This window comes from Mustela nivalis (assembly GCF_964662115.1).
Source record: "Mustela nivalis genome assembly, chromosome: 6".
NCBI classification, from domain to species: domain Eukaryota; kingdom Metazoa; phylum Chordata; class Mammalia; order Carnivora; family Mustelidae; genus Mustela; species Mustela nivalis.
This window is the reverse complement of record NC_139025.1, coordinates 110215272-110241222: the sequence shown is the minus strand read 5'-3', so window position 1 is coordinate 110241222 and position 25951 is coordinate 110215272. Positions and strand designations below refer to the sequence as shown.

At 38.0% G+C, this 25951-nt stretch overlaps 1 protein-coding gene across 1 annotated transcript in view; it reads right to left on the bottom strand.

The window, feature by feature from the left end:
- PRTG (protogenin) overlaps positions 1-25951 on the bottom strand; it is a 118108-nt gene that overhangs the window by 52919 nt on the left and 39238 nt on the right. The window contains exons 3-8 of the mRNA XM_082733832.1: positions 7425-7569; positions 6343-6476; positions 4384-4521; positions 3972-4130; positions 3195-3354; positions 2159-2406 (exon numbers count right to left, since the gene is read on the bottom strand). Of these exons, the coding sequence (XP_082589958.1) occupies positions 2159-2406; positions 3195-3354; positions 3972-4130; positions 4384-4521; positions 6343-6476; positions 7425-7569 (984 nt within the window). The remainder of the gene's footprint in view (positions 1-2158; positions 2407-3194; positions 3355-3971; positions 4131-4383; positions 4522-6342; positions 6477-7424; positions 7570-25951) is intronic.

Here is a 25951-nt window from a genome sequence, read left to right as displayed (position 1 = left end):
AGGAATATTCAAACAATAAAGTGACCAATTTCCCTTACTGTGAAACACTGATTCTCTGATCCAATCTCTGCTAACTTTTGTGACCCCTTAGAAAATAAAAGTGATTTCTAAAAGTAACTATGTCTTGCTACAAATTAGTTTGAACTCTTCCCTAATAAATGAAACTGAAAATAATTAATCTCTTCTGTATTTGTTTTAAAATCCAGTCAAAACCCATAGCAGAGACAATGTACAGAAGTAACACAGAAGAGCGAGCTTAAAGTTGCAGAACTCTGTAGTTTGTAACAGTGTTAAGTTTTACTTGCTTAAACTCATGCCTTTTTTTTTCTTTTATATATAAATGGAGAGACAGTAGGGAATGTAATGGCTCTGCACTTTACAAACCAAACCAACAGTTGTCCTGCAAAAGGTGTTAAGTTTTACTTGCTTTAACTCATGCCTTCCTTTTTCTTTTATACGTAAATGCAGAGACAGTAGGGAATGTAATGGCTCTACGCTTTATAAAAACAAACCAAACCAAAAGTCGTCCTGCAAAAGATCTCATTTTGGCCCTAGAGATTCTATTAAATTTGACTGACACAAGTTGTTCTTTTTATTTATACTGAAAGCAAAAGAACTGGGAGGCACGGAATGTGCTTCAAAACACTTTGTTCCACAACGAACTTTTTTTTCCCCCCAAAGAGGGGGAAAAAAAATTCTCAGCAATTCTTTATAAAATATGCATGGCAAGGTACAGAAAAGAATTTGTCTTTGTGGGATTTAATTCCTATGGCGCAAATCTGTAAAGTGCAAAGGCAGCTCCTGTGCTTTGAGAACAATTCACGGTAAATGCACGTCAACTTCATCAAAATGCTCTAAGACGAAGGCCCTTCTCCCCCACACTGGATTTATAAACAAAACAGAAGGCAAATTCCACTATTAAGTTTTCCCACATTTCTGAATTAACTTGATAGCATTTTAATTAGACAAGATTACAGCCATTTCACAACAGACTGGCTAATGGCTTGTTAATTAGGAACTGCATAGTACGATTTCTGACCTACCAAACAAGGTCCTTGAGTTCGAATTAAAAAGCCTTGTTCTGTCCTTGAATAGACCACTGAGCCACATGTGGAGGCTCTAATGAAACAACCATAATAGCGAACAAGAGTGGTCTCCACCAAAACCAGCATTCCTTTTACCTTCCTAAATCACTAAGAAGGGAATTAACATACTCCAACAGGCTCAGTTAGACTTTCATTCTTCTTGCTAACACAACTCCTGATTTAAATTCAAAATATTCCTTTTCAAAATACTACTTCAAAGTACAAAAAACAAACAACAACAAACCACCTGTTTCTATGAACAACTTTATCATACCATCATTTTTGGGTGCTGAGGTTTGTTTTAATGTCTACTGCATAAAATCTGGACTGTGTGCACAATTAAAACTTGTAAATTCTGTGGTTTCTACGAGAGATCACTAGAGAAAGCTCTAGGATTTCTAAGTAGCTTTCCTTTTCCAATTTTTCTTTTTTTTTTTTTTTGCCAAAAGAAAATACTAGGGCAAAAAATAGAATTAATAGTTCTGAATAAAAATTTTAAGGCAGATCTGATTTTCTAGTTTTATATAAGAAATGACATATCAATAAAGACAGTCCTGTTCAATATTCAAGGTTCTAAATGGTTTCAGGAAGCATTCAAAACATATAAAATCAACTTATGGAGATCTGATAATGTATACTTCCCCCCCTTAAAAATAACATGTTATAGTGACCATAATTTACCATATTCTTTTCTTTTTTTTTTTCCATATTATTTTCTGAACCAGTTACACCAGTGTTCCTATGTAACTGCATACTTTAATTGCTAAAGAATTTATATCTTGGCTGGAATGAAATTCATCACTCCACCACTCTGTCATTTTCAGCAGGCAGAGATAGTACTTATTTCTAAACATAAAAATCTTAAACTATACATATATATACCAGGTATACAATAATAAGAACATTTAGCAAAAACTGATATGTGGGTGATAGATTATTTTACTAAAAGAGATAAATACTATAGAACTGACATTCAGAAAAAAAATTTTTTCTGGATTCTGTAAGATGTCACTCATACTGAAATTACTGACAAGAAGTAGCAGTTGAAGATAAATACTCCTCAAATTGCTTACCTTCTGCTTTCATGTAGTGCACAGAGTAAGCGATGACTTTGTCTGAATTATAAAGTGGCCTCTCCCAAGCCAAAAGGATCGCTGAACTGGACATGGTTTCAGCATGCACATTGTATGGAGCGCTGGGTCTGTCTTCTGACATTACTACGGTCAGTCTGGCTCTAGATAAAATAGATCCTTGGCTGTTCTCAGCCATGCACTGATAAATAGCATCGTCTTCAGGAATAATCTGGTTAATTACCAATTTACTGAAGAAAGAAAAAAATACTTCTATGAAAAATGCTAAGAATGATGTAAAATATATATAAATTATTGTTAAATTCACTCTCATTTTAAGTGGCAAAAGTTTATACTAAGAACAAAAAACTGTGTAGTCAACCCTACTGAAAAATCTGAGTTGCTTAAAATTACTCTTATTTTCTGAGTTTAATTAAGTAATAGTGATAGCCAAATCCTGTTTGCTTTAGGTGAGTGACTAACCTCTTTTTTAAAATTTGGCTTTTATAAGAAAGTATATTACTTTGTAATAGCATCTAATTTATGTAACTTTGCAACATTACATAAATTCAGATAAACAAAAATTTTAAAGTTTTGTTAAACATCTGGCAATGTTACAAGAAGATTCATATTTATACTAATAAAAAGGAGTTCTTAAAATCATTAAGTTTGAGCTGTGGAAAAATTCCTTGAGATTTGAGTATTTCCTTCTTAGTTTCTCTTTTTATCCGTAAAGGAAGAAGGAACTGAGACTGCAAAGGCATAATATGCTTGCTAGTAACTTAGCTATTAGCTTATCAGGATGAGTACCCAAGTCTAAGGGACTGTCCATCATTTATTTCATTATAATCTATCACTTCCATGATCCATACAAAACACAGAAGAATCTAGGGCGTGTTGATGTTATAATCTTAACTTCTCTTTTATATTAGTTTAAAATACCAAGATAATTTTGATATTTGGTATTACAACCAGTTCACATAACAATTATGAAAGCCATATATGTTCTCTAAAAGAGTAGCACAATAGCATAGCCTACCTGTTGTACATTTTAATTCTCCCATTTGAATGTATCTTCCTCCCGTTTTTCAACCATGACATTTTGGGTGAGGGGATTCCTTCTGCTTGACATACAAATCGAGCAGTGCCAGCTCGAGGCCTTGTTAAACTTTCTGGCCATTCAACAAATGAAGGTGGAGCTATTTTTAAAGAAACAAGAAAAGGAAAAAATTTCCATGTCCCCAAAACAGGAATTATACAAACAGTCAAGGAAGAGTCTGGCAAATGACTCAAGTTCCATCCTTGAAAATATTTAACAGTCGGAGCCTCTTATCTATGCTCTACATATATCTATCCAGATGTCTTTTCTCAGCATTGCTCATTTAGATGTTCACTCCCCCAAGGTTTTTCCTATTGAGAACCTCTGTGTCAACACGCTAAAAATATATCCACTATAGTCCACCTTAACTAAGCCCAATAATATACAGCCACTTGTGAGTACCCACAACCAACAGAATAAAATTTTAGATTGGTAAATGGATATGTGGATTTGCTGGTGGGTAAACAAAGACATAAAAGGGATGCTTAAATAAGAAGGAACATAATGGTATGCAGGCAAACAGGAGGCATGATAATTACGTTTTAACCCAGGGCTTTAATTTTCTCCTAAAATTCATGGTTGGATTACAGTACTTCATATCAACTTTCATATCAACGCTACAAAACTCAAGAAAGGCGTAAGTAAGCAATGAATGAGATAAAACAATAAATGTTAAAATACAAGATTCTCCTGAATGCAGAATGAAATAGAACATACCTAAGACAGTTAAGGTTGCCATGGCAACCGTAAAGTTCCGCGTGCCTGGGGTTGTGGCCCGACAAACATATACTCCAGCGTGTTGCAGCTTGACATCAGATATCATGAGATTACCGTTTCCAAGTACCCGAGTATTGAAGACATCGATGGACTTGTGATCTATTTCCAAGAGAATACTTCAGTGAAAATAATGTAACATAAGATCTAAAATTATGTCAAAAGATCACTATCCAATCATACCATAAAAAAGCATAAAATTTGCTACACAAAATCCTTTTCTCTATACACTGAAATGCCATTAAGTTAAAAGCTACTTAAATGACAAACATGTGTTTTGCAAATAAAATAAACATTTTATCAGTTTCTTTAGAATGAAGAAAGTTTATAGACTTCTTTCCCTGAGAAAACTTACCAAGGCGGCTCCAAGAAATGATTGGTTTGGGATTTCCTGTGGCCACGCATTCCAAAACAACCGTCTGATGGAGAGACGTTGTTATGTTCTGTGGGCCTGCTATAATGGTTGGTGTGTAGAAGGAATTAGACTCCTTAGCTTTGAGGAGGAAAAGGCACAACATGAGAACAAATTACAAATAAGATATAATAAGTGAAACAAGTTAAAATATCCTTAAGTTATTCACTTAGGAAATAATTTTAGGGAGATATAACTCACATAATAAGTCACCATTTTGGTGATATTTTAATGATTTTTTAGTATTTTCAGAGTTGAGTAATTATTACCACAATCAATTTTAGAACTCCAAAAATAAAGAAACACCACACCTATTAGCAATCTCCTCTCCCCAGCCTGGCAACCACTAATCTTTCCGTCTCTCCAGATTTGCCTGTTCTAGACATTTCGTAAGAACGGGACTATATATTTTATGGTCTTTTTTGTAACTGGCTTCTTTTCACTTAGCAAATGTTTTCAAGATTCATCTGTGTTACACATAATGTGTACCAGTATTTCATTTCTTTTTACTGAGTAATAATAACAGAAAAGAATTTAATTACATGGATAGAACACATTTTATTTATCTATTTTTCAGTTGACGGACATTTAGTTGTTTCCGTATCATTCACTTTTAATTGAGGCTCAAACATTCATTTAATCCTTTCACTAATCTTGTTAAGAATTTATGTGACAGTGGGGAGAAGAAGTGTTGGAGTGCTTTTGTCTTTAATCTTTCATACCAGAAAACTAACAGATACTACCTGATGTTAAAACATAGTGTTAATCTCTTCCAGTCCCGTCCATGTTGCTACATAAGTTGGGTTTAACAGGGGAGGTGAACCATGAGAGACTATGGACTCTGAAAAACAATCTGAGGATTTTGAAGGGGTGGGGGGTGGGAGTTTGGGGTACTAGGTGGTGGGTATTATAAAGGGCACGAATTGCATGGAGCACTGGGTGTGGTGAAAAATAATGAATACTGTTATGCTGAAAATAAAAAATAAATAAAAATTTAAAAAAAAAAAAAACAAAAAAAAAACATAGTGTTAAAAATACAATTTTTAATCTCCAAGAGATTTTTTTCCAAAGAGATTTTTTTAATCTCCAAGGATCTTTTAGGAAACTTGTGAAAAACAAACATTCTTATGAAGTTCAACAATGTCTTCAGTCCAGATTTTCTTCCACTATATTCAAGTAAATTTACATTATTTAAAAATAAAAACTAGTATATATATATATATATGTAATTCCATTTTAATAAGACACATATTTTTTTCTGCATCTTCATCTCTTTGGCTAGTTTCCCTTCTAGCTATATTCACATATGGCAAAATATAGAAATTATGTTCACTTAAAGTTAACAATGATAATTTCTGGGTATTGGAGGTGGAGATATTTTTAAACTTCTATCTGTATATTTTTACATTGTTTAATGTAAAGGTTTTTCTTTCTATACTTTTATAGACATATAATATGCCTACATTATATATATTATGTCTATATTTATATATTACATATAATATATAGACATTAGATATTATATAATCTTTATAATAACCATGTATCATTTTTATAAACACAAATTATAATTTTTCTTAAAACAACAAGCAAAAAAATACCAAACTAGAAATACATCTTTATTAACAATGGATAGTTTTGGTGGAAATGGATAATTGTTTTTCTCTTTTCACATTTTATATTTTTACAAAACAAATATTCATTCTTTCTTAAAGATGTTGACGTAACTTAAAACAAGCTGGCCTGTGAAAGAAGAGGTGCCCAATAAGGATAAAAGCGACCATTTCCAACTAGATAACAATAATCTAAGTGAAATTACAGTACTACTTTATGGCATACTATTACAGCCACAAAAGAAAAATAGTTGGGCCAATAAAAGCTGAAGTCTCTTCCGCGTGGTACCTGGAATCACTGTCAGAGAGGCTTCCATACTTTTACGTCTGTGGGCTACAGTAGCAGCAGCACAACGATAATTTCCAGCATCCTTTTGGCCAACATCATAGATCTGCAGTACTCCTGTTGGTAAGGCAGTTATCCTGTTACAAGAAGAAAGGGGATTAAATTCGTTGAAGTGAGATTTTATATTTTAACATGTATTCTATGATTAATACATTCAACCTTTTTTAAAGTGCCAGACAATGCAATACTTTAAAGACCATTTAAAATATTAGCTTGATGCAACTGTTCTCATTTGGGTTACTACAGCTCTCTGAAACATGCATAACTACGCAGTATGTGATTTGTGAAATCTACCAGTCTGATTTTATACAAGTTACATTTGACATTATAGCTTATATAACTGGTGGTCTAGAGCTTAGTATGATTTTTTTCAAATCCTGATGTCTTGTCTATTAAAATAGATGTATTCTCCAAGATATACCTGAATCTACTTAAAAAAAAGCTTTTTTGAATAACATTTTCCATCTCAGCATCCTACCATTTTAGCAAATGATTTTTACCTACTTTGGAATACTGCTATTCATGAGGACAGAAATCAGACTTTATGAAGTTGCTATGAAGTTCTTGATCCTTAAACCTCGACCTGCAGATCACTGGGGGTGTGTGTGGTGGGGCCAGAGGAGACCAGAAGTGGGAGTGGAGACAGAATGGGCAACTACCAGGGCATATGGGAGACCCCCAAAGTAGGAGTGCTATAGCCACAGTGGAGGTCTAATTTGGTTTCCTAAATCCTTGGGCAGCAAAGCAAGTGCTCAGGTAGTCCTATGACTGGAAAAGTTGTTTGAGGAAAGTAACAAAGCAGTAAGGTAGGTTATTTGAATTATGATCTAAACCAAAACTCGGAAATTATTCCCTATGTACCAAAGACTGATGATCTAATTGTTTCCTTAAGTTCGAAATGTCTTAAAGAGGTTGGTAATCACTACTGTAAATGAAAATAAGCTCCATAATGGTTTTACCCCTGTAAATCTCACGACACCTTCATTACTCCTGCAACATCTCCAATGACAAAAAGCTGCATTTACCTGTCCATAGTTACAGGCAGAGTTGTCCGATTTAATTCCCATGTGATGACTGCAGGAGGGTTTGAGGAAATCTTGCATGCAAATCTAGCAACTCCACCTTCTTGGACCTCAGTAGAAATCGGCTGAACTTCAAATGTAGAAATCGCTATAAGATAAAGTTTACAAATTTAGAATAAGTACAGGTACTATTACACTGTACTATACTTGGAAATAACATTATGCTAGATATCAGAATTGAACTCCTGCCCAGACAAAAGACTGACCCAGCTTAACCAGCACAAAGATAGTTTAGACAATGATTTTGGAAAAACAACTGACCGTGGCCTCACTCAGGGAATCTGGTCTTTACCAGGATGAAATTCTAAATAAGTTCTCAAGAAACTTATAACCCATTTGAAAAAAAAATTAATACAACGGAAACAAAATAAACAATTAATGATATGTAATCACATACCGTTTTTGTGTGGTATGAACTTCACATACTACTATATTTCAGAGAAAAGGGAAATCAAGAAAGACAAATTAGGGGCGCCTGGGTGGCTCAGTGGGTTAAGCCGCTGCCTTCGGCTCAGGTCATGATCTCAGGGTCCTGGGATCGAGTCCCGCGTTGGGCTCTCTACTCAGCAGGGAGCCTGCTTCCCTATCTCTCTCTCTCTGCCTGCCTCTCCATCTACTTGTAATTTCTCTCTGTCAAATTAATAAATAAAATCTTTAAAAAAAAAAAGAAAGACAAATTAGACAGGTAAAAACCATTTACAGAGATTGGATTTGAAGATTCAGTTGGGTTGGGATGGAAGGGGGGGAAAAAGACATTCCAGGTGACAGGGAAGCAAGCACAGAAGAAATGTGTAGCCTCTGTTTACAGGACTGTAAGGAAATAGCAAGAACTAACTATTGCAGAATATTTCAGATTAAGGGATCATGTGAAAGGGGAAGGAGAGTAGAGATAGAACAGATCTGTACCATGACACAAATTAAGACATCACTGAAAATGTTTAAGCAAAGACAATAATAGTTCTGATAATAGCTGTGTTTGGGCGAAATCAGCCAGGCATGGATATGCAGGATGGAGTGGAAAAAGGAGAGCCTCAAGTCAAAAGACCAATAGGTTGTTTAAACAGAAATGACAGACCCCGGTGGTGGCGGTGAGAATGGTGAGATTCTACAGATATCTCAATGGAAACAAAGACTCGGTTCTCACTGGACACAGACACGTCACTCTGTGTTTGGAATCAGATGAGCCTGGTATTGATGAAGCCGAATGAGAAAGGAGAGAATGAAGACAAATGGTGTGTGTGTGCCTGACGAATTAAAGGTAGAGAGACTCAAGAGACTATTTTTAGTCTCATGTATTTCTTAAGTGGAGATAAATCTCCAAGTGTTGATATTTCTAGAGATAATTCTTCTTTCTCATTCTAGGCAGGCCTCCAGGAGCCAGACATCAGTGTCCACGCTTTTCCATTTTGATAGAGTCCAGACTCCAGAGAATGCTGTGGTTTTCTTTCCCTCTACTGTTTTTCAGGATATAAAGGGCCCCAATGGTGGTCTTACTCCCCCGCTCTGCAGAGACCAGTTCAATATACATACATACATACATACATACATATGCGTGTGTGTGCTTACAGTTTATCAACAAAGTGCGAAGTCATGAAGAAAAGCAGAGGGCATAAGGTCTACATGACTTAACCCTTCATTAGACTGTAAATGGATTGATCTGTAAATGGATCACAAGACTTTAGAGTATAAGACAAAGCCAGTGGATAATAATGGTGAAAATACTCAGGAACATCTACTTCCAAAAAGCAGATGGGGGTAGAGTAATACCTTATGGGTGTATGTAACCAAAAATTTCTGCTTCCTCAAGAACAGTGGTTCTCACACCACTTTTGTCAGTGGATAACAAAGTCAAAACCATTTTCATGATCACTGTCATCTGCCTTTTTCACTCTTATTTCTCCAGTGTATCATGTGATGGATGATTTTGCAACAGACTTAATGCAGAAGGAGATATGCCTGATGATGAAGCATTAATTTCTCTTATTGATCCCATATTCACCTTGTCCATGATTTCTTGGGGAGGGGGAATCTTTTAAATCCCCCAAACACCTTTATATTTAACATTTCTCACTCTCTGATCCCCTTTGAAAATTCAACCTGCTGGGAAAGTGATTTTTCCTAAAGAAGACCAAGCACAATACCCTTTGGAACTCTCATGAGTACCTCTGAGACGAAAGAAAAATGAGGCATTCGTGATTCCACAATAAAAATAAGTTGCCATCCTTGTGTCTGTAACTCCTCCCCCTCGGGGCCAACCCCATTCTTCTCCCTCACCTCTGGGAACCTGATGTATCTGCTTCTCTCTCTTTCTCGCCTGCATATTCAAATTCTTTTCCTGGATCCTTCCCTCCAACTATGAGAGTGATTAAATTTTCCCAAATCTCAAAACACAAAAAGAACCAAACTCCAGACATCTCTTTATGGCATGTAACCCTCTCAGCGGCTATCCACCCTCTCTCTTCCCCATGGCATTAAAACTTTTCTAAAAAGAGTCACTGATGTTAGTCCCCTCCCCTTCTTCCTCTCTGACATTTTATCTTGAACATCTCCTCTGCCTTCTTCCCCTATTATTTTATTGAAACAGTGTCAATGACATTGCACACTCCTATTTCTTCCACACTGTCTTATCTATTTCTCTGATTCCTCCTTCCAGTCTCCCTTTTCCAGGGTGCTCCCTCCTCCTCCTCTGCCTTTCCTTCCAGGGATTCCCTGCTCTTTTCTCTCCCCAGATTCTCTTTGGGGGATTCCATCCACATTCAGTTTTCAATGACATCTACTTCTTGCAGCGGATTCCCCAAAATACATCTCCAGCTTAGATCACCATCCCCAGGGTTTCATACTCATGGCTCTAATTGCTACTGGACACCTTCACCTGGAATTTATAAAAGGTAGTTCGAACTCATCAAGTCCAAAATGAAACCCTCTTATTTCCTCCAAGTCTGGGTCTCTACTTAAGTTTATCACACAACTATCCAGATACTCACCTGAGCTAGATACTATTAATTCCTTCTTCTACACTCTCATTCACTTGTTCCCACTGATATTAACTCCTGAACATATGTCAGATCCACTCCTGTGTTCCTCTCCTAACATCTCTCACTGAAACCACGATGAAAGTCCCTTATCTGGTCTTCTTACTCCCACTGTTCCTCTTCCCTGCTTCAAAAACATCCTCTAAATGTATACAAGTATGTGATATGGATGTGCTGGGCTCACAAGCAGCTTCCATCTACTAATTCAAAGGCTTCCATAGGTCAACCCATTACTGCTAAAAAACAAAAAAGGAATAATCTCACAAAAAATGTGATTCCAATTTTAAATGTCAAAAACACTGTGTGATAGCAACAAAACCCTCCTTCTAAGTCTTTAAATTGCCTAGCCAAATTTTCAGAAAAAGTGAATGTATATATCCTTGCTACATCAAAAGGAACAAATAGCTTTCTTTATGCCAACTACATATTTTTGATTCTTTTTGGATGAGTACATTCTCAATAAACAGACTTATTGGCTCCTTTCTGCACAAAGGAAAAATAGTTTGACATCAATTACTCCAAACCAAACTGCTTATATGGTAAGCATGCAGCAGTATTTAAAAAGTCACTCTCATGTAGTTATATTTAAAAAACACTGAATATCTCTGCAATTAGAGATACACATTATAACTGTGACATAAAGCATTTGATTTCCCCCAAGTCACACAGTATCAATCCCATTATCTGTATAATCACACTATTCATTTAGTTTGTAGTTTACCCATGCTGGCAGGCTTTGAGTCATGTAATTATTCGTCACTAATGGGCCAGATGAACTATCTCCCCAGTCCAGAAAAGGATTTTAATTACACCTATTTTAGAAATACTTTAGGCTACAGTAATCTCTTCTAAGTTCATTCGTTCATTCAACGAACATTCATTCAGTGTCTAGGATATTCTAGGTGTCAAGGATCCAATAATGAACAAAACTAACAGAGGCACCACCCTCAAGGATCTTCGTCTAATGATACAGAAAGGCATGCACCTAAATTACTATGCCAGCATACAACTTCCAACTGTGATAAATGCTTTCAGGGAAAAACACCAAGCATTATGAAAGCACATAACAGAGGTTATAATAATGATAGAAATAACAATAGTCCAACATATTTTATTGCCAGGCAGTGCTTTAAACACATTATATAATTTATTTAAACCCCACAGACATTATTACCCCACACTTCAGTTGAAGAAACTGAAGCATAAGGAAATTAAGCACCTTTCTCAAGGTTTTGCAGCTAGGGAGCAGTCTCTGGACACCCAATGCGAATCCTCTCATGAGATCCCCAACCTTCCTACTGAAGATGAAAATTACTGGTTCTACATCCAAGCAATTCTACTGCTCTAAGTTAATATGCATTGACTTTCGAGTTGGAAAAGAATATGTGTTAAAATCCTAAATTTCCAAAACACAGTAACACCTTTAGACCCCTGCATACTAGGATAATATTCTCAAGCGAAGGCTCCCTTCACAAGCAGGAGAACCTCTATCTCTAGGAACCCATGAAAGATAAGAGACAGGAGTGCATGCAAATTGAGTCTACTACTTCGGTCTAATATTTCTTTAGAAATCAAATAGATTTTTTAAAAAATCTATTTGAACGGTGTGTGGGTGGCTCAGTTGAGTGTCTGACTCTTGATGTCAGCTCAGTCATGATCTTGGGTCGTGGGACTGAGCCCCATGTTGGATTCCACACTTAGCATGGAGTCTGCTTCAGATTCCCTCTTCCATTTTGCCCCTCTTCCCCTTGAAATAAATAAATAAACAAAATCTTTAAAAAGTTTAAACTCTATTTGAAAAACAATTTACCTAGTGGGAATTGCTAGCTATTCCTACATTCTCTCCTAGTTCTAAGTTCACATACATTTGAACATCAGAAAGCCAAATACTTGGAGAACCATTAGACGTAGGGAGACCATTTAAGAGGCTATCAGAACAGTAGACAAGAGATGGGCTGTGGGCCTGAATGATGCAGGAGATTATGGAATGGAAGGGAGAGCACATATAAGAGAGGATATACACAGAACACCATGATTTGGTCATAAGGTATTCAAGGGAAAGTGAGGGAAGGATCCAACAGTTGAGGTTTCTGGGCTATGTGCCTGGAAGGTTGGAGTACAGTATGGTACCTATACAGGGAACACAAAATAAGAGCTCAGATGCACTGACGAATCACCATTACAGACTCTCATTTCCTCAGAATGAGAAGAAACCCAACATATTAAGGAAGACTGGGAAGCTATAAAATTTATAAAATTAAAGACCAGGGCTTAATAATATAAACCTCAAATACTTATCCATCCTGATTTTTTAACTGGTTCAGGTGGTCAAGATGTCAGGCTGTCATTAAGATTTGAAGAAAGAGGGGCGCCTGGGTGGCTCAGTGGGTTAAAGCCTCTGCCTTCGGCTCGGGTCATGATCCCAGGGTCCTGGGATCAAGCCCCACATCGGGCTCTCTGCTCAGCAGGGAGCCTGCTTCCTCTTCTCTCTCTGCCTGCCTCTCTGCCTCCTTGTGATTTCTGTATGTCAAATAAATAAATAAATCTTAAAAAAGATTTGAAGAAAGACATCCATGAGTTTCTAGAACAGCAGCCTACAAAAATAGCAATGTATAACATGTAAAATTAGCAGAGAAAAGAATCTATTATTTCTGAAGCTCTGTTGGAATGAGCTCAGGAAACATAGTGTTCACTGTTCTTCCAATTTAACTTATGCTCTTTTCTTGATGATGGAAGTTAAGGCAATAGAAAACTGAAGTAGAGAGCTAAGGCAAAACCTTAGCCTTAGATGGTTTAAAGAAAATCAGGAATCAAATCTAAATAAACTACAGGACATAATTTAGGCAGATAGAGGAGGGCAGTAAAGCAGTACATCCTTGCAGTTAAGAGCGCGGATATTAGGGATGCCCGGGTGGCTCTGTTGTCTAAGAGTTTGCCTTCAGCTCAGGTTGGAGTCCCGGGGTCCTACGATTGAGCCCAGGGTTAAACTCCCTGCTCATCGGGGAGTCTGCTTCTCCCTCTCCCTCTACCTACCCCGCCCACTTGTGCATGCTTTTTCTCTCTCTCAAATCAATAAATAAAATCTTTTTTTTTTTAAAAGAAAGAATGCAGATATTAAAATCTATGGCTCTGGGTTAAAATCACAGCTTTAGACTCATGCTACATGCCCTTGAGAAGTTACTCAACCACAAGCCTCAGCATCCCTCAGTAAAATGGGGATGATACTTTACAAGGTTATTGTAAGAATACTAAATGACACACACATATACATGTCTGTACACATATACACACAGAACAACATGAGTGTGTGCTCGGGCACTGCTGGGCACCTAGTAACCTTGGTTGTGGTGCTGGAGGTGGTAACAGTAACAGGATGTCCTGCTGTGAATACACTGCTTTTACTTTCAGAATGATGACTTACAGAAAGGCAAACAAAGGATGTTAGTGACCATCACGCAATAAAAATAAACTTTAAAGCCCTAACAAAGTCAGGGGTATTTTAAGATTTAAAATTCTTCTTTTCTACTGAGCTAGACACTGTAGACTTTATGTAAAGAAACATAAAATGGAGAGAAACAAATAATTTTCCTATTTTTCATGTGTACAGGTCAATTTTTTGGAGAGGATAAAATCCCCTACTTCAATAATGAAGTAATAGGGAATAGACTACAAGAAGATAGGTAATTAAGTTCAGATCTCTAGTGGAAGAATTATATATGATAATTTGTTTTAATTTACATTTTTCCTACAATACATGTAACTAAGAAAAAGTAATATTTTTAAAATAAATTTTATTACTTACATGGGGCATGGAATGGAAAGTTTTGCCTGCATAAATTTTCTGCTATTATTCCCCTATCTGAGAAAATCCCTCACTTTAATTTTATCTGCCCTCTTTTTAGTACTTTGAACTTCATTCTTTGGGCAGACATCACCTATGAGCTATGGATGCTTGATTCTCAACCCAACAAGGGCCCTCAATCTGACAATTGCAAGAAAAAGAACATCTGAATAATAGCTACTTTTCAACAAATTGTATGAACTTTTACAGGAAAACTTAGAAACTTGAGAATATGTAAATATGCATATCTCTATCATGATAGTCTTAAACTTTGCTTTCCAACAAGTGTTTTTCTATATTGATTTTTTTCTCACCTTTTTTTTTATCGTATTTTTAAAAATTTTTACTTACATTTTAGTTAACATACAGTGCAATATTGGTTTCAGGAGTAATTTTGATTTTTTTAAGGGGGACATTCAATGGCAAAACATCGTATGTTCTTATGCAAATCTTGGCTTTCTCCTTGACATGGACTTGGTTTCTACCAGTTAGGTATGATTTTACAAGTCTACGGCCTCCTTGTGAAACCTGACCTCTTTTTTCCCTCCACAGCCAGTGCTAACATAAACCAAGAACCCCACAAGAAGTCATTAAAGCAGTGCTGTTAAGAGGCCAGAGCTCTATAAAATAGGTAAGAAACAAGGTCTCAAGAAACATGTGCCATCCTCAAAAACAACCCTGCAAACACAATAAATGTAAGTGCCTATTTTATTTGTGACTTCCTCCTCTCCACCTGTCTACTTAATCATTAGCTTCTATGATTTATAGTCAGAAAAAAAAAAGGATCAAAGACGCTAAGAGGAAAATGTTCTCCAAACCTTTATTTGATCAGAAAGCAATATATCTACATTTCTACACTGGAAATGCAGGACTATCATATTAAATGATGCCATTCAGGCTTCCAAAAGGTTGCAATGAATTAAAAAAAAATACTTAAAACATTTTGATTTTAAAACCAACTAAAAATTATGGAACCACAGTATGAAATGGTAAAGCCATGCAATAACTTTAAAGTAAGTTCACAGAGGACAGAGTAAAAAAATAATAAGTTCACAGACTATTCCCTAGTTTAAGAAAAACATCATTTTCTTTTGTAAATCTAATTTAAAATATTCTTTCACTCAACAGAATACTCTTCAGTGGGTCAGAATCTTGATGCAGGGATTACACCAGTCTCCTTAAGGCTGTAGATCAGCCAGAGTTCTGAAGGGCCTGAGATGGTCGAGGACGGCACCAGTTGCAACTGCCACACCCCCTCCGTGGGGAGTCCTAAATGGCAGGGGGGCATGGCCAGTAGTCACGTTCCAGTGTCTCTGTGCTGTTTCCAGGGGTCTAGCCTGAGGCAACCTGTAAGCTCATCAAGAACACAGGGAGATTTCTATCTCAGACTCTCCCATGGGTACAATTTCAAAGTCCATCATGGAGTGTTTATACATTAAAGTTGATTTTTATGACACTGATCTTTCAAATCATGCTTTTGTCTATCCCAGACCCTACTGATCCAAACAGAGCTGTGACTTCTTACCTCATCGCCTCCAATTCACTTTGAGTCTTCAAACTTGAAGACTGACCTGCAAATGAAGAGCAAGTAAACCCAGAGACCCAATCCATCACTTAAAGCATCAGGGTAACCGCTGCTTTACCTACTGAGGTAAAAACCTGATCAGGTAACCATTCGTTTACCCATATGTGTCAAAATAAATATAAACAAAATAAAGTCTAGAAACTTTTTAACAAGGCTGGAATGCAGGGACTTTCAGAAATAGATTCCACATGTAAGATTTCCAGACTAGATTATGTTCCAGTATAGTTCTACTGTATCCATGTTAAAAGACACCTTTAATAACACCTGAGAATTCTCTGTTTCTTTGCTATTTTATCAACCCTGTCCTGCCAAATGCCAGACATGGTTCTCCCCACGCTCAAGTTCTCTAACTGGAAAGAGTGACACAAAGCTCTTCAAGTCCCCTTCTGTCAGCGGGCCACTCACTGCTGTTCAACAGTACTCTTCTTAATAACTGGTTTTAGGAATTCTCTAACTTTCCAATTTATTCAGGTTCCTAACTACTTGAATCCTAGATTATAAATTCCTTGAGTTCAGACAACATGTCTTATATGTCCATGTGTTGCCAAGGGCCAGAACAGTGCCCTGCATACAAAAGGTACTCAACAGAGATTTCTTGAGAGTGAACTTCAAATGAACCACGTTACCACCTCCCTCCTATCTGCAACAGAAAACTCTGACTCTTATCTCTCTGAGAAGATTATGGTAATTTTGGCTAGAGCACTCCCTACAGTTAACCCTGAGCAAATTACTCTTCTTAAACATGGGTGGTTATGTAGGGGTGCCCGGCTTGCTCAGTTGGTAGAGTGATCTGGGGATTGTTAAATTTGAGCTGTTGGGTATAAAGATTACTTTAAAAAATAAAATCTTTTTAAAAATGTTATGTAAGGACGCCTGGGTGACTCAATCTGTTAAGCGTCTGCCTTCGGCTCAGGTCCTGATCCCAGTGTCCTGGGATCAAGACCCCCACTGGGCTCCTTGCTCAGCAGGGAGCCTGCTTCTCCTTTGCCTGCTGTTCTGCCTGCTTGTGCACTCCCTCCCTTTCTTACAAATAAATAAAATCTTCTTTTAAAAACATGATTATGAAAAATAGGGTTCTTAAAATTAGAGAAGGTAAATGCATGCAGAGCACTTAGCACAGTGGCCATAACATTAAAGGCAGTAAATGATTTTCAGTTCTCCCTATTATTGTATTGGAGATAAATTTTCTTCCTTACCACCTAAGAATCTCTCCCTCTTCATCCTGCTTCTCTCCCTTCGCTCCCAGTTCTGAGGAAGAAGTAACGATTCCAATCAGTACCCAGGTTAGCTCTCTCCTGGTACTCTCAATCCCTTCCCTGATAACCATCACTGGGCCCCTTTTCCATTTATTATTCCCATTCTCTTGCATCACTCCCTCATTACTAGTCTCTTCCTCTCTGACTATAAACATACTTAAATATTCCCATCCTAAAAAGTAGTATAGAACTCAAGCCAAGCCAATTTATCAGTATATCTCTTTTCTGTCACTGTCATTCTTCTGGAATTACTCCAGCCACCTAATTCTTTCCTTCTACTGGGGCAGGGTGGAGTGCCATGGGACAGGGTGGGGATGGAGACAAGAGCCGCAGGTGTACAGTCCACCCCTGAACAACGTGGAAGTTTTAGGGGCACTGACCCCTCCCTCCACCTCCCAGTGCACTCAAAAACTTCCACTTTCCAAAAACTTTACTAGTAGCCAACTGTTGACTGGAAGAAGCCCTACAGATAACATAAACAGTTGATTAACACATTTTTTTCTATGTTACACATATATTATATACTGTGTTCTTACAACAAAGCTAGAAGAAAAAATGTTAAGAAAACCAAGAGAAAAAGCATTTACAATATACTATATTTAGTGAAAAATCCATGTATAAGTGGACCCACACAGTTCAAATCCATGTTGTTCATGGGTCAACTGTATTTGTATGCAGGGATCAGGAACCTCCTTGGGATGAAATTTATCCCCCCCCTTTTTTTTTTAAAGATTTATTATTTGAGAGAGAGAGAGCGTGTGCGTGAGAATGCTCATGAGTAGGGGAAGGGGCAGGTAGAGAGGGACAGAATCTCAAGCAGATTGATCGCAGAGCTCAATCCCATGACCCTAAGATCATGACCTGAGCTGAAATCAAGAGTCAGACACTCAACTGCCTGAGCCACACGGATGGCCCCGGGAATGAAATGTATCTTAAGAGAAGAAGTCATAATGCAGATAGTGCTCATGGATTTGGTTCAAAACAAACTGACCTAAACTGGGGAGGACTGTGTCAGAATGCATGGCTGCCTGATTCTCAAGACTAGGCAACCATGAGGACCCATAAATATAGGTACATAAAGGAGAAAGGGAGGGGAGGGGGAGATGCATGCGGGCTGCTGGCTAAAACTTCTGAAAGCTTTAAGGAGACTACCAGTGAGAGAAGCAGGGGCAGAGAACACAGGGAGGCCCACCATTTGGGGTTACTATAGTACCAGGTAAAATGGGGCACAGCAAATATAGTTCATCCAGTGCACCTGACCAGAAAACACCTGAAGAAAGAAACCATAACCCTCCTTGGGGGAAATACTCAACTAACAGAAGAAAGAAGAGGCTGCTGACTCCTCTAGGGTTCTGAACATGGACACTGAACTAAATTGGAATAGACAAAAACTCACCTCTCCCACAGACACTTTTTTTTAAGCTTTTTACCACTCAAGACTTGTTTTTATCACTGTTTACTCATAACATAATGCCTAGTGTGTCCCTGTAGAGATGCCTGGCATATTTGTATTTACCTGACACTTGGCCGTCAATTTTCATCTTAGAGAAAAAATTATAATCGTTGACTTTCTGTTGTCCAGCCACTAACACAATCTCCTTGCTCCTCAATTTCTTCCTTCTCTCCTACCTCTGTCCCTCTCTCTCACTCTTTCTTCTCAAATTTCCATATTCCTTTTTCTCTGGAAGACATTCTGTAATAGTAACTATGCCCTGGACTGGAGGAATGACTGGGGATGGGAACATGGAGACAGAATAGAGATGTTTGGGAGGTGGAACCAGTATGACCGGAAGGGGCAAATTTTCCAACAGTGCAAGATAACAAACATTCTCGTATCACACTGCTATTGGCAGTACAGTACCAAAAAAGGTTAACGTATAACAGTAACAATAAAATGCCTATCGACACTATTCAATCCTCAATTAATGGAACTCAGAGACCTTAAAATGACTATGTTATCACACAGGAAAACGTTTGTGTCATGCTAAGTGAAAAAAAAAAAAAGATACAAAATTATTTTGACAACAGTCTTATGATCACTCAACTGGAGAGGTGGAATTCACTCTCATGACTTCTTTTATTCCTAATAAAATACGAGCAGGCCAACCAAAGTTCTTTTTTGCAGGCATCAAAGAGCTAGCACTTGACAACAATGCTGGGCTTAATAGAGTGGCATGGGCCAATGCTGATGCACACAGACTGGAGCAAAAGATGTGAAAAAAGCAAAAACTTAAGCAAAGACATTTTACCTCTCTGTAAAACTTAAAAACAGCTCAATGAGAACTCAAAAAACATTTTTAGTGGTAGCCAAAGATAATTGTTTTAGGAGACAAGCAAGACTGAGGCAGAGAATTTTATTTATTGGTTGATTAAATAAATGAATGCATATGTAGGTAACTACTAAAAATGTGTAATAAATATTTATGAGTAATAAAAATCAATGTAAAAGTTGCTGCTTGTTTCTCACCCTAAAGAATATGGTAAAAGATTTCCAAATTGGGTGGAAGGTTGAATGACCTTCATGGTCTCAAAGGTGCCTTCCATGACACTATTATTCCAGCAGCATATGTTGTGCTCTTGGAAGCTAAATCCCTGACACAGAGGTCGCTGTGGTACAAAGAAGAGATCCCGGAGTCAGGAGCTCTAAGGTATGGTCTCTGCTCACTCACTCACTGCCTTTAACACACATAGATCAGATTCTCCCTTGAGGTAGTGCCCTCTACTTCACAGGTTCTTCTGAGAAGGGAATAAGATTACAGGCATGAATGGGCTCCTGAGCTGGGGTATGAATGGACCTTAGCTATGGGGCAGAAAGCAATGCAAATCGAGAAACAGGACTGGACTGAGGTCAGGGACCTGTATTCTTTCCAAGCTCTGTCATGAATGAGCTGTAGGACCTGTCAAAAGTAAGCTCTCCCTGGTTCTCAGTGTCCTCATACACAGAATGGTAGTGCCCTTCTCCACTCATTCTTCAACTCTGATCCCCAGCCTAAGTGCTGAGCTGCAAAGAATGGACCCAGTTGCTTAGGGTTGGGTGTGGGAAGGATGGGGGGACCACAGGCATGGTTACTTATGGCTACCCAGCTTTCTCTTAGGGAGTATGAACATGTCCAAAAATTAGACTGGTGATAGGTGCCCCAAGTGAATATACCAAGTATTCTTTTCATTATATACTTTAAGTTGGTGAATTGAATAGCATGTGAACTATATATCAATAATGCTAATTTTTAAAAAAGAAAAATGGTGGTGTTTTTCTCAGCCATCACTGACATTCCTTCCACCCCCAAAGAACTTTCCAAGAGGCACAGTGCAGTATGCCCTGATCCATCCTTGAACTTGAAAACACAAGATTCATGAAGCTAATAGAGATTACTGGACCAGCTATAGCCACTGTAGCCTTAAAAAAAGATCCAACATGGATGATCTCAATGTTCAATGATATGTTCCAAGTTATCCATAATTTTCAATGGCAAACTTACTGAGGCTGAGGCATTTCCAGTTCCCAAAAAGAACTGAATTTTCAAGGGTGTTGTCAAGTCTGCAGCAGGGAACTCTTAAGCCTCAAAGTGGCATAAATATATTAAGTAGCCAGCAGAAAGAAGTTTGGGTACAAAATATATGGAAGAAAGAAGTCACAGAAGACTAAAGACAGACAATTTTCCAGGCCACACCTGTTCTTACATATAGAATAAAAAGCTACACCCTATGATAAAATGTCAGTGGAAAGGCAAAAGAACTAGAATAGCCAAAATGATTTTGAAAAGGAGGAACAAAATTGGAGCATTTGCACTGCTTGATCTAAAGACAGAATTTCAAGAATTATGATAAAACTATAATAATCAAGGAACAATGGTATTGGCAAATGGACAGACTCAAAGATCAAAGGAACAGAAGACCACAGAAATAAACCAAAACAAATATGTCAATTCATTTTTTACAAAGTTGCAAGAGCAATTCAAGAGAGAAAGGATGGTCTTTTCAACAAATAGTGCTTAAGCAACTGAACCCCCAAATCTTGACTTACACTTTATACCTTCTATAAAAATGAACTCAAGGGGTGCCTACATGACTCAGCTGGTTAAGCATCTGACTCTTGGTTTTGGTTCAGGTCACAATCTCATGGATCGTTAAGATTGAGCCTAGTGTCAGGTGTGGGCTCAGTGGGGAGTCTGCTTGAAGAGTCTCTCCCTTTCCCCTTTTCCCCATGCCCACCTCCCTTCCTCGCTCCTTCTCGCTCTCTCTCTCATGTAAATACATAAAAATTAACTCAAAATGGGTCACAGACTTCAACGTGAAACATTAAAGTATAAAACTTTTAGAGGGAAATATAAAAAAATCTCTGTGACCTTGGGTCAGGTGAAGTGTTCTTAGATACGACACCAGAAATGCAATCCGTGAAAAGAAAAAATTTATCAACTAGACTCCATCAAACAAAACAGAAAAACTTCTGCTCCTGATTTTAAAAAAAATAATAAATAAACAGCCACTGTTAAAAGAAGGAAAAGACAAGCCATAAACTGGGACAGAAAATTTGTAAATCACATATCCAACAAAGTATTTGTATCCAGAATATATAAAGAACTCTCAAAATTCAGTAATTAGGAAATATCCAGTTAAAAGGGAACAAAAGATACAAACAGATACTTTACTAAGGAAAATGTAGAACAGCAACTAAAAAGATGATCAACCTCATTAGTTATAGTCATAAGGAAGTGCAAATTAAAACCACAAGGAGATACCACTACACACCTAAAAGAATGGCTCACATAAAAAACACTGACAACACCAAGTGCTGTTGAGGGTGTGGAATAGCGGGCACCCTCATACACTGCTGGTGCAAATGCAAATTCGAAGTCACTTTGGAAAATAAGTTGGAAGCTTCTTAAAGTTAAACACTTATCACAGGCACTTAGAGCATTCTCCTTTTTAAGTAGAGTACTCAACAGAAATGAAAACTTATGTTCACACAAAAGCCTACACAAGAAAGATTGCAGAAGCTTTATTTATAACAGCCCCAAACTGTAAGCTACCTAAACACCTAAACATCCTTCAACCAGTAAATGGATAAACCACAGTAAATCTATACAAGGGAATATTACTCAGCAATAAAAAGGAACAAGCAATTAACACAATCATTAAGCTACGTGAAAAAAGCAAAACCCAAGAGCCCACATACTGTATAATTTCATTTATATGACATTCTGGAAAATGCAAGATAATGTGGCTGCAGGGGTTAGGGGAAGAGGAATAGGACTACATGGGCAGTGAAAGAATGCTTTGGGGCGATGAAATTCTTCTCTATCCTGATTGTGGTGACGGTTCCACGCCTTTGCATATGTCAAAAGTCACAAAACTATGGACCCAATAAAGTAAACTTTACTGTCTTTTAAAAGGAGATTTTTATTTATCTATTTGAGAGAGAGAGAGCAAGAAAGCGTGTGGGGGGGGGGAGGGGCAGAAGGGGAGGGAGAGAATCCTCAAGCAGAATCCTTGTTGAGCACAGCATGGAGCCAGAGGCAGGTCCCCAAGATCATGACCTGAGCCCAGATCAAGTCAGACACTTAACTGACTGAGCCACCTAGGTGCCCCATCAGCTTTACATTTTTTAAGTATGTAAATTAAAAAATAAATTTCAAAGAAGGCTATGTTCTTTAGAAAACAGAAAGGCTTTTAATTTTCTAGTTATGCTTAATAAAGAATTATAAATTAAGCAAGATGGTAACACACATAAATTTTACAAGCCAACTCCTGCAGACTGTCTTTACTTGTTCTGTGAGGTCACACTTGATTTTCCCAAGTGCAGAATTCTTTTATACTCCCAAGATCTTGGGAGTATGCTGCTTGTTCCATTGTTTTATCAGCTCAACTTTGTGCCCCTACTCACAGGACAAGGCCTGTGTCTTTTCATCTTTGTATTCTTGGCAGAGCACAGAGATGAAAAGAGCACTCGACAGATAGCTGATACACAAATGAGTAAGATATACCGAAGGTACATTCAGTTCCCTCACCATCTCCATCATCTGGAAGGTATACACAGTAGAATGTGGGCAACACATTCTGAAGGACCACATGAGGCTGAAACTAAGTTTACATTATCTTTAGTATGCCATAATGAAAAGTGTAAACAAATATTTATCCTAATAAATAGGAATGGATCTATGCTCCTAAGGAACAGAAGGAGGTAAGAAACCTAGAGCTCTCCTATTCCCCTTCCTATGGAAATGAGGGGAAAACTGTCACACCTTTGCTGGGAGAGTAGAAGATTAGGGAGTCAGTAAGGCATCACACACACATATGTGAACACACACACACACACACACACACACGCGCAAGCATGCGCCTGAAAAAATGAGCCCTTCCTGAGGAGCCCAGCACAGTCCTGGGCTCCTGATGCCAGCTGCACCCTGCAGGGCTGCATTTCTGGCGGGGACCTTTCGCAGGACACTGACCCGGCATTCACTCCAGATGTGCGTCAGTTCCCAGGCCCCCTGACATTGAGCCTGTCTTGGGAAGTCACATAATATTCAGCCTGACACAGATCCCATCAGACCAGGCTTGAAAGTATTTAGAAATTGGGTCCTAGAACCAACTGGCTTGAGCCAAAGAACCTCACATGTGAAACAGATTTTCTAGAGTGGTGACAGGGTTTTGGAATTCATGTCTGACGAAGACCGCTGAACATCCAAGCGCTCCTTCAGGATTAAACTGCACCACTGAATGCTTAGACAGAAGTGCACTGTGCTGCACACACACTTGTGCCACAGCCATACTTCTGCTCTCCTAAAACAGAGATGGAAAGAGTCCCATGAATGAGGGTTGCAATGCTGAAGCCACAGCTACTTCTCCTGACATTTCAGCTATCACTGAAGTACAGTCCTCTCTAGCTATCCTTTGGCCTGTGTTCTGCTGGACTCATGGTGTCCATCCTCGAGAGATCAGCACCAACTGGAGAGTGACAGGCAACAGCGGTGGCTTCTCAGGACCGGATCATAAGAATACCAGAAGCAGATGCAGAAATGTGATGCTCCAAGAGAAAGAGTCTGTTCTGGTAGAAATTTAAGGAAGAAATTAAGAACAAGGAAAATCACACACCAAGCAAAATAAATAGGAGCTGGCTGCCAATAGGAAAAATATCCACTGAAATAAAAACGGTTTTCAATGTAAAAGATTTTATTTATTTTTATTTGAGAGACAGAGGGAGAGAACACAGCAGGACAGGGAGAAGCAGGCTCCCTGCTGAGCAGGGATCCCAACACAGGGCTCAGTCCCAGGACCCCAAAATCATGACCCAAGCTGAAGGCAGCCACTTAACCAAATGAGCCACCCAGGTGACCAATATGTTTTAACCACCATAAAATTACTACTAATATTCCTGGTTTTGCTTTTTAGAACTTACACAATTAAAATACGGCACTACTCACTTTGCCTTTCACCTTTCCCAACTACTTAATCTGGAGGTAAAAGTCTTTTTTAAATAATCAGTCTCCATATGGTACTCTCATAATCTAGACAGAATCCTGTTAGTTGGGAGTAAAATCTGATCTTACTTTGAAAGACGTCCCCAACTGGGATTTTCTTCTTCTCAAATTATCTGTCTTCCCAGCAATCGCGTGTGGTCACAGAAGTGTGTGGAACATGCTAATGCGTTTATCAAGTGATTATTCTTGGCCCCTTTGCTGGCAAAAACAAGCAGGAAACAGTACAGAAAAAACATGTCTAGTAAGCCACATTATCCAGCTTCAAAGCTGTTCAACTTGTGTGGCTCCTATGAATTCAAGGAGAAGAGAAAAAGCGCCGTTGCTTTGTCTTCACCAAGGCCACTTGCCCTTCAGCCGTTTGCCAAGTGTTCGCCTTATATTGCCTAATCCAAGAGATGCCTTTCGTAGGCCTTGTTGTCATTCCGTAAAGAATTAGTTCTGCTTAATAGCTCAACTGTGCAGGAAGAACATTCCATGCAATTTTACACTTTGCATCAGTCAGAGAACCAGAAGGATCAAGAAAGCATTAAGCAGAGTGAGGTTTTGTAACAGAACTCATGTCACTTAGCAACTCCATCCAAGTAGAAATTTATAATGAGAAAAAATACATAATCTGTCAAAACTACAGCAGAAATGATTCTACTAGGATTGTTTTTGCTTCTCCCAAATGATTATCTCCTCAAACTCAATTCCAGAGTTTTAGTACCTTGTCATTTTTTAATAAAACTTTCAGTATTCTTTTCTGCGGCTGTTTGATATATCGTTTTCTAAGATTATGATTGGCCTGGTTTTCCTTTCTCTTCCTCTTAATCACCTCACACTTAGTGGATATTCAGTCAACGCCTGTTATGCAGTACAATTCATTAAATTTTATGTAATCACAATTTATCACACCAATTAAACATTCTATATATGACATACAATTTATAAACTGGGAATCAATCACTATGAAATGTCCGGGTAGGTCTTTCATCTTCTAATAGCTATTAAAGACAAAGCCTATTTCATTGATAACAGAAAAAAAGTACACACATACACACATATCAGATGAACCTGTTAAAGTGAATTCATAATGTGGACCTGGAATTCTAAGCTGCCTGTCTACAACATAATGAGGTCTTTCAATAATACTGTAGCTCACATTTTTATTAGGCTTGGTCCCGTAGCCCTAAAGGGGAGAAGAGAGAATTAACTTACAACATGTGTTCTATATATTATCTCATTTAATACTGCTATAAACCTTAACAAGTAAGCAATATTACCCTCACTTACAGGTAG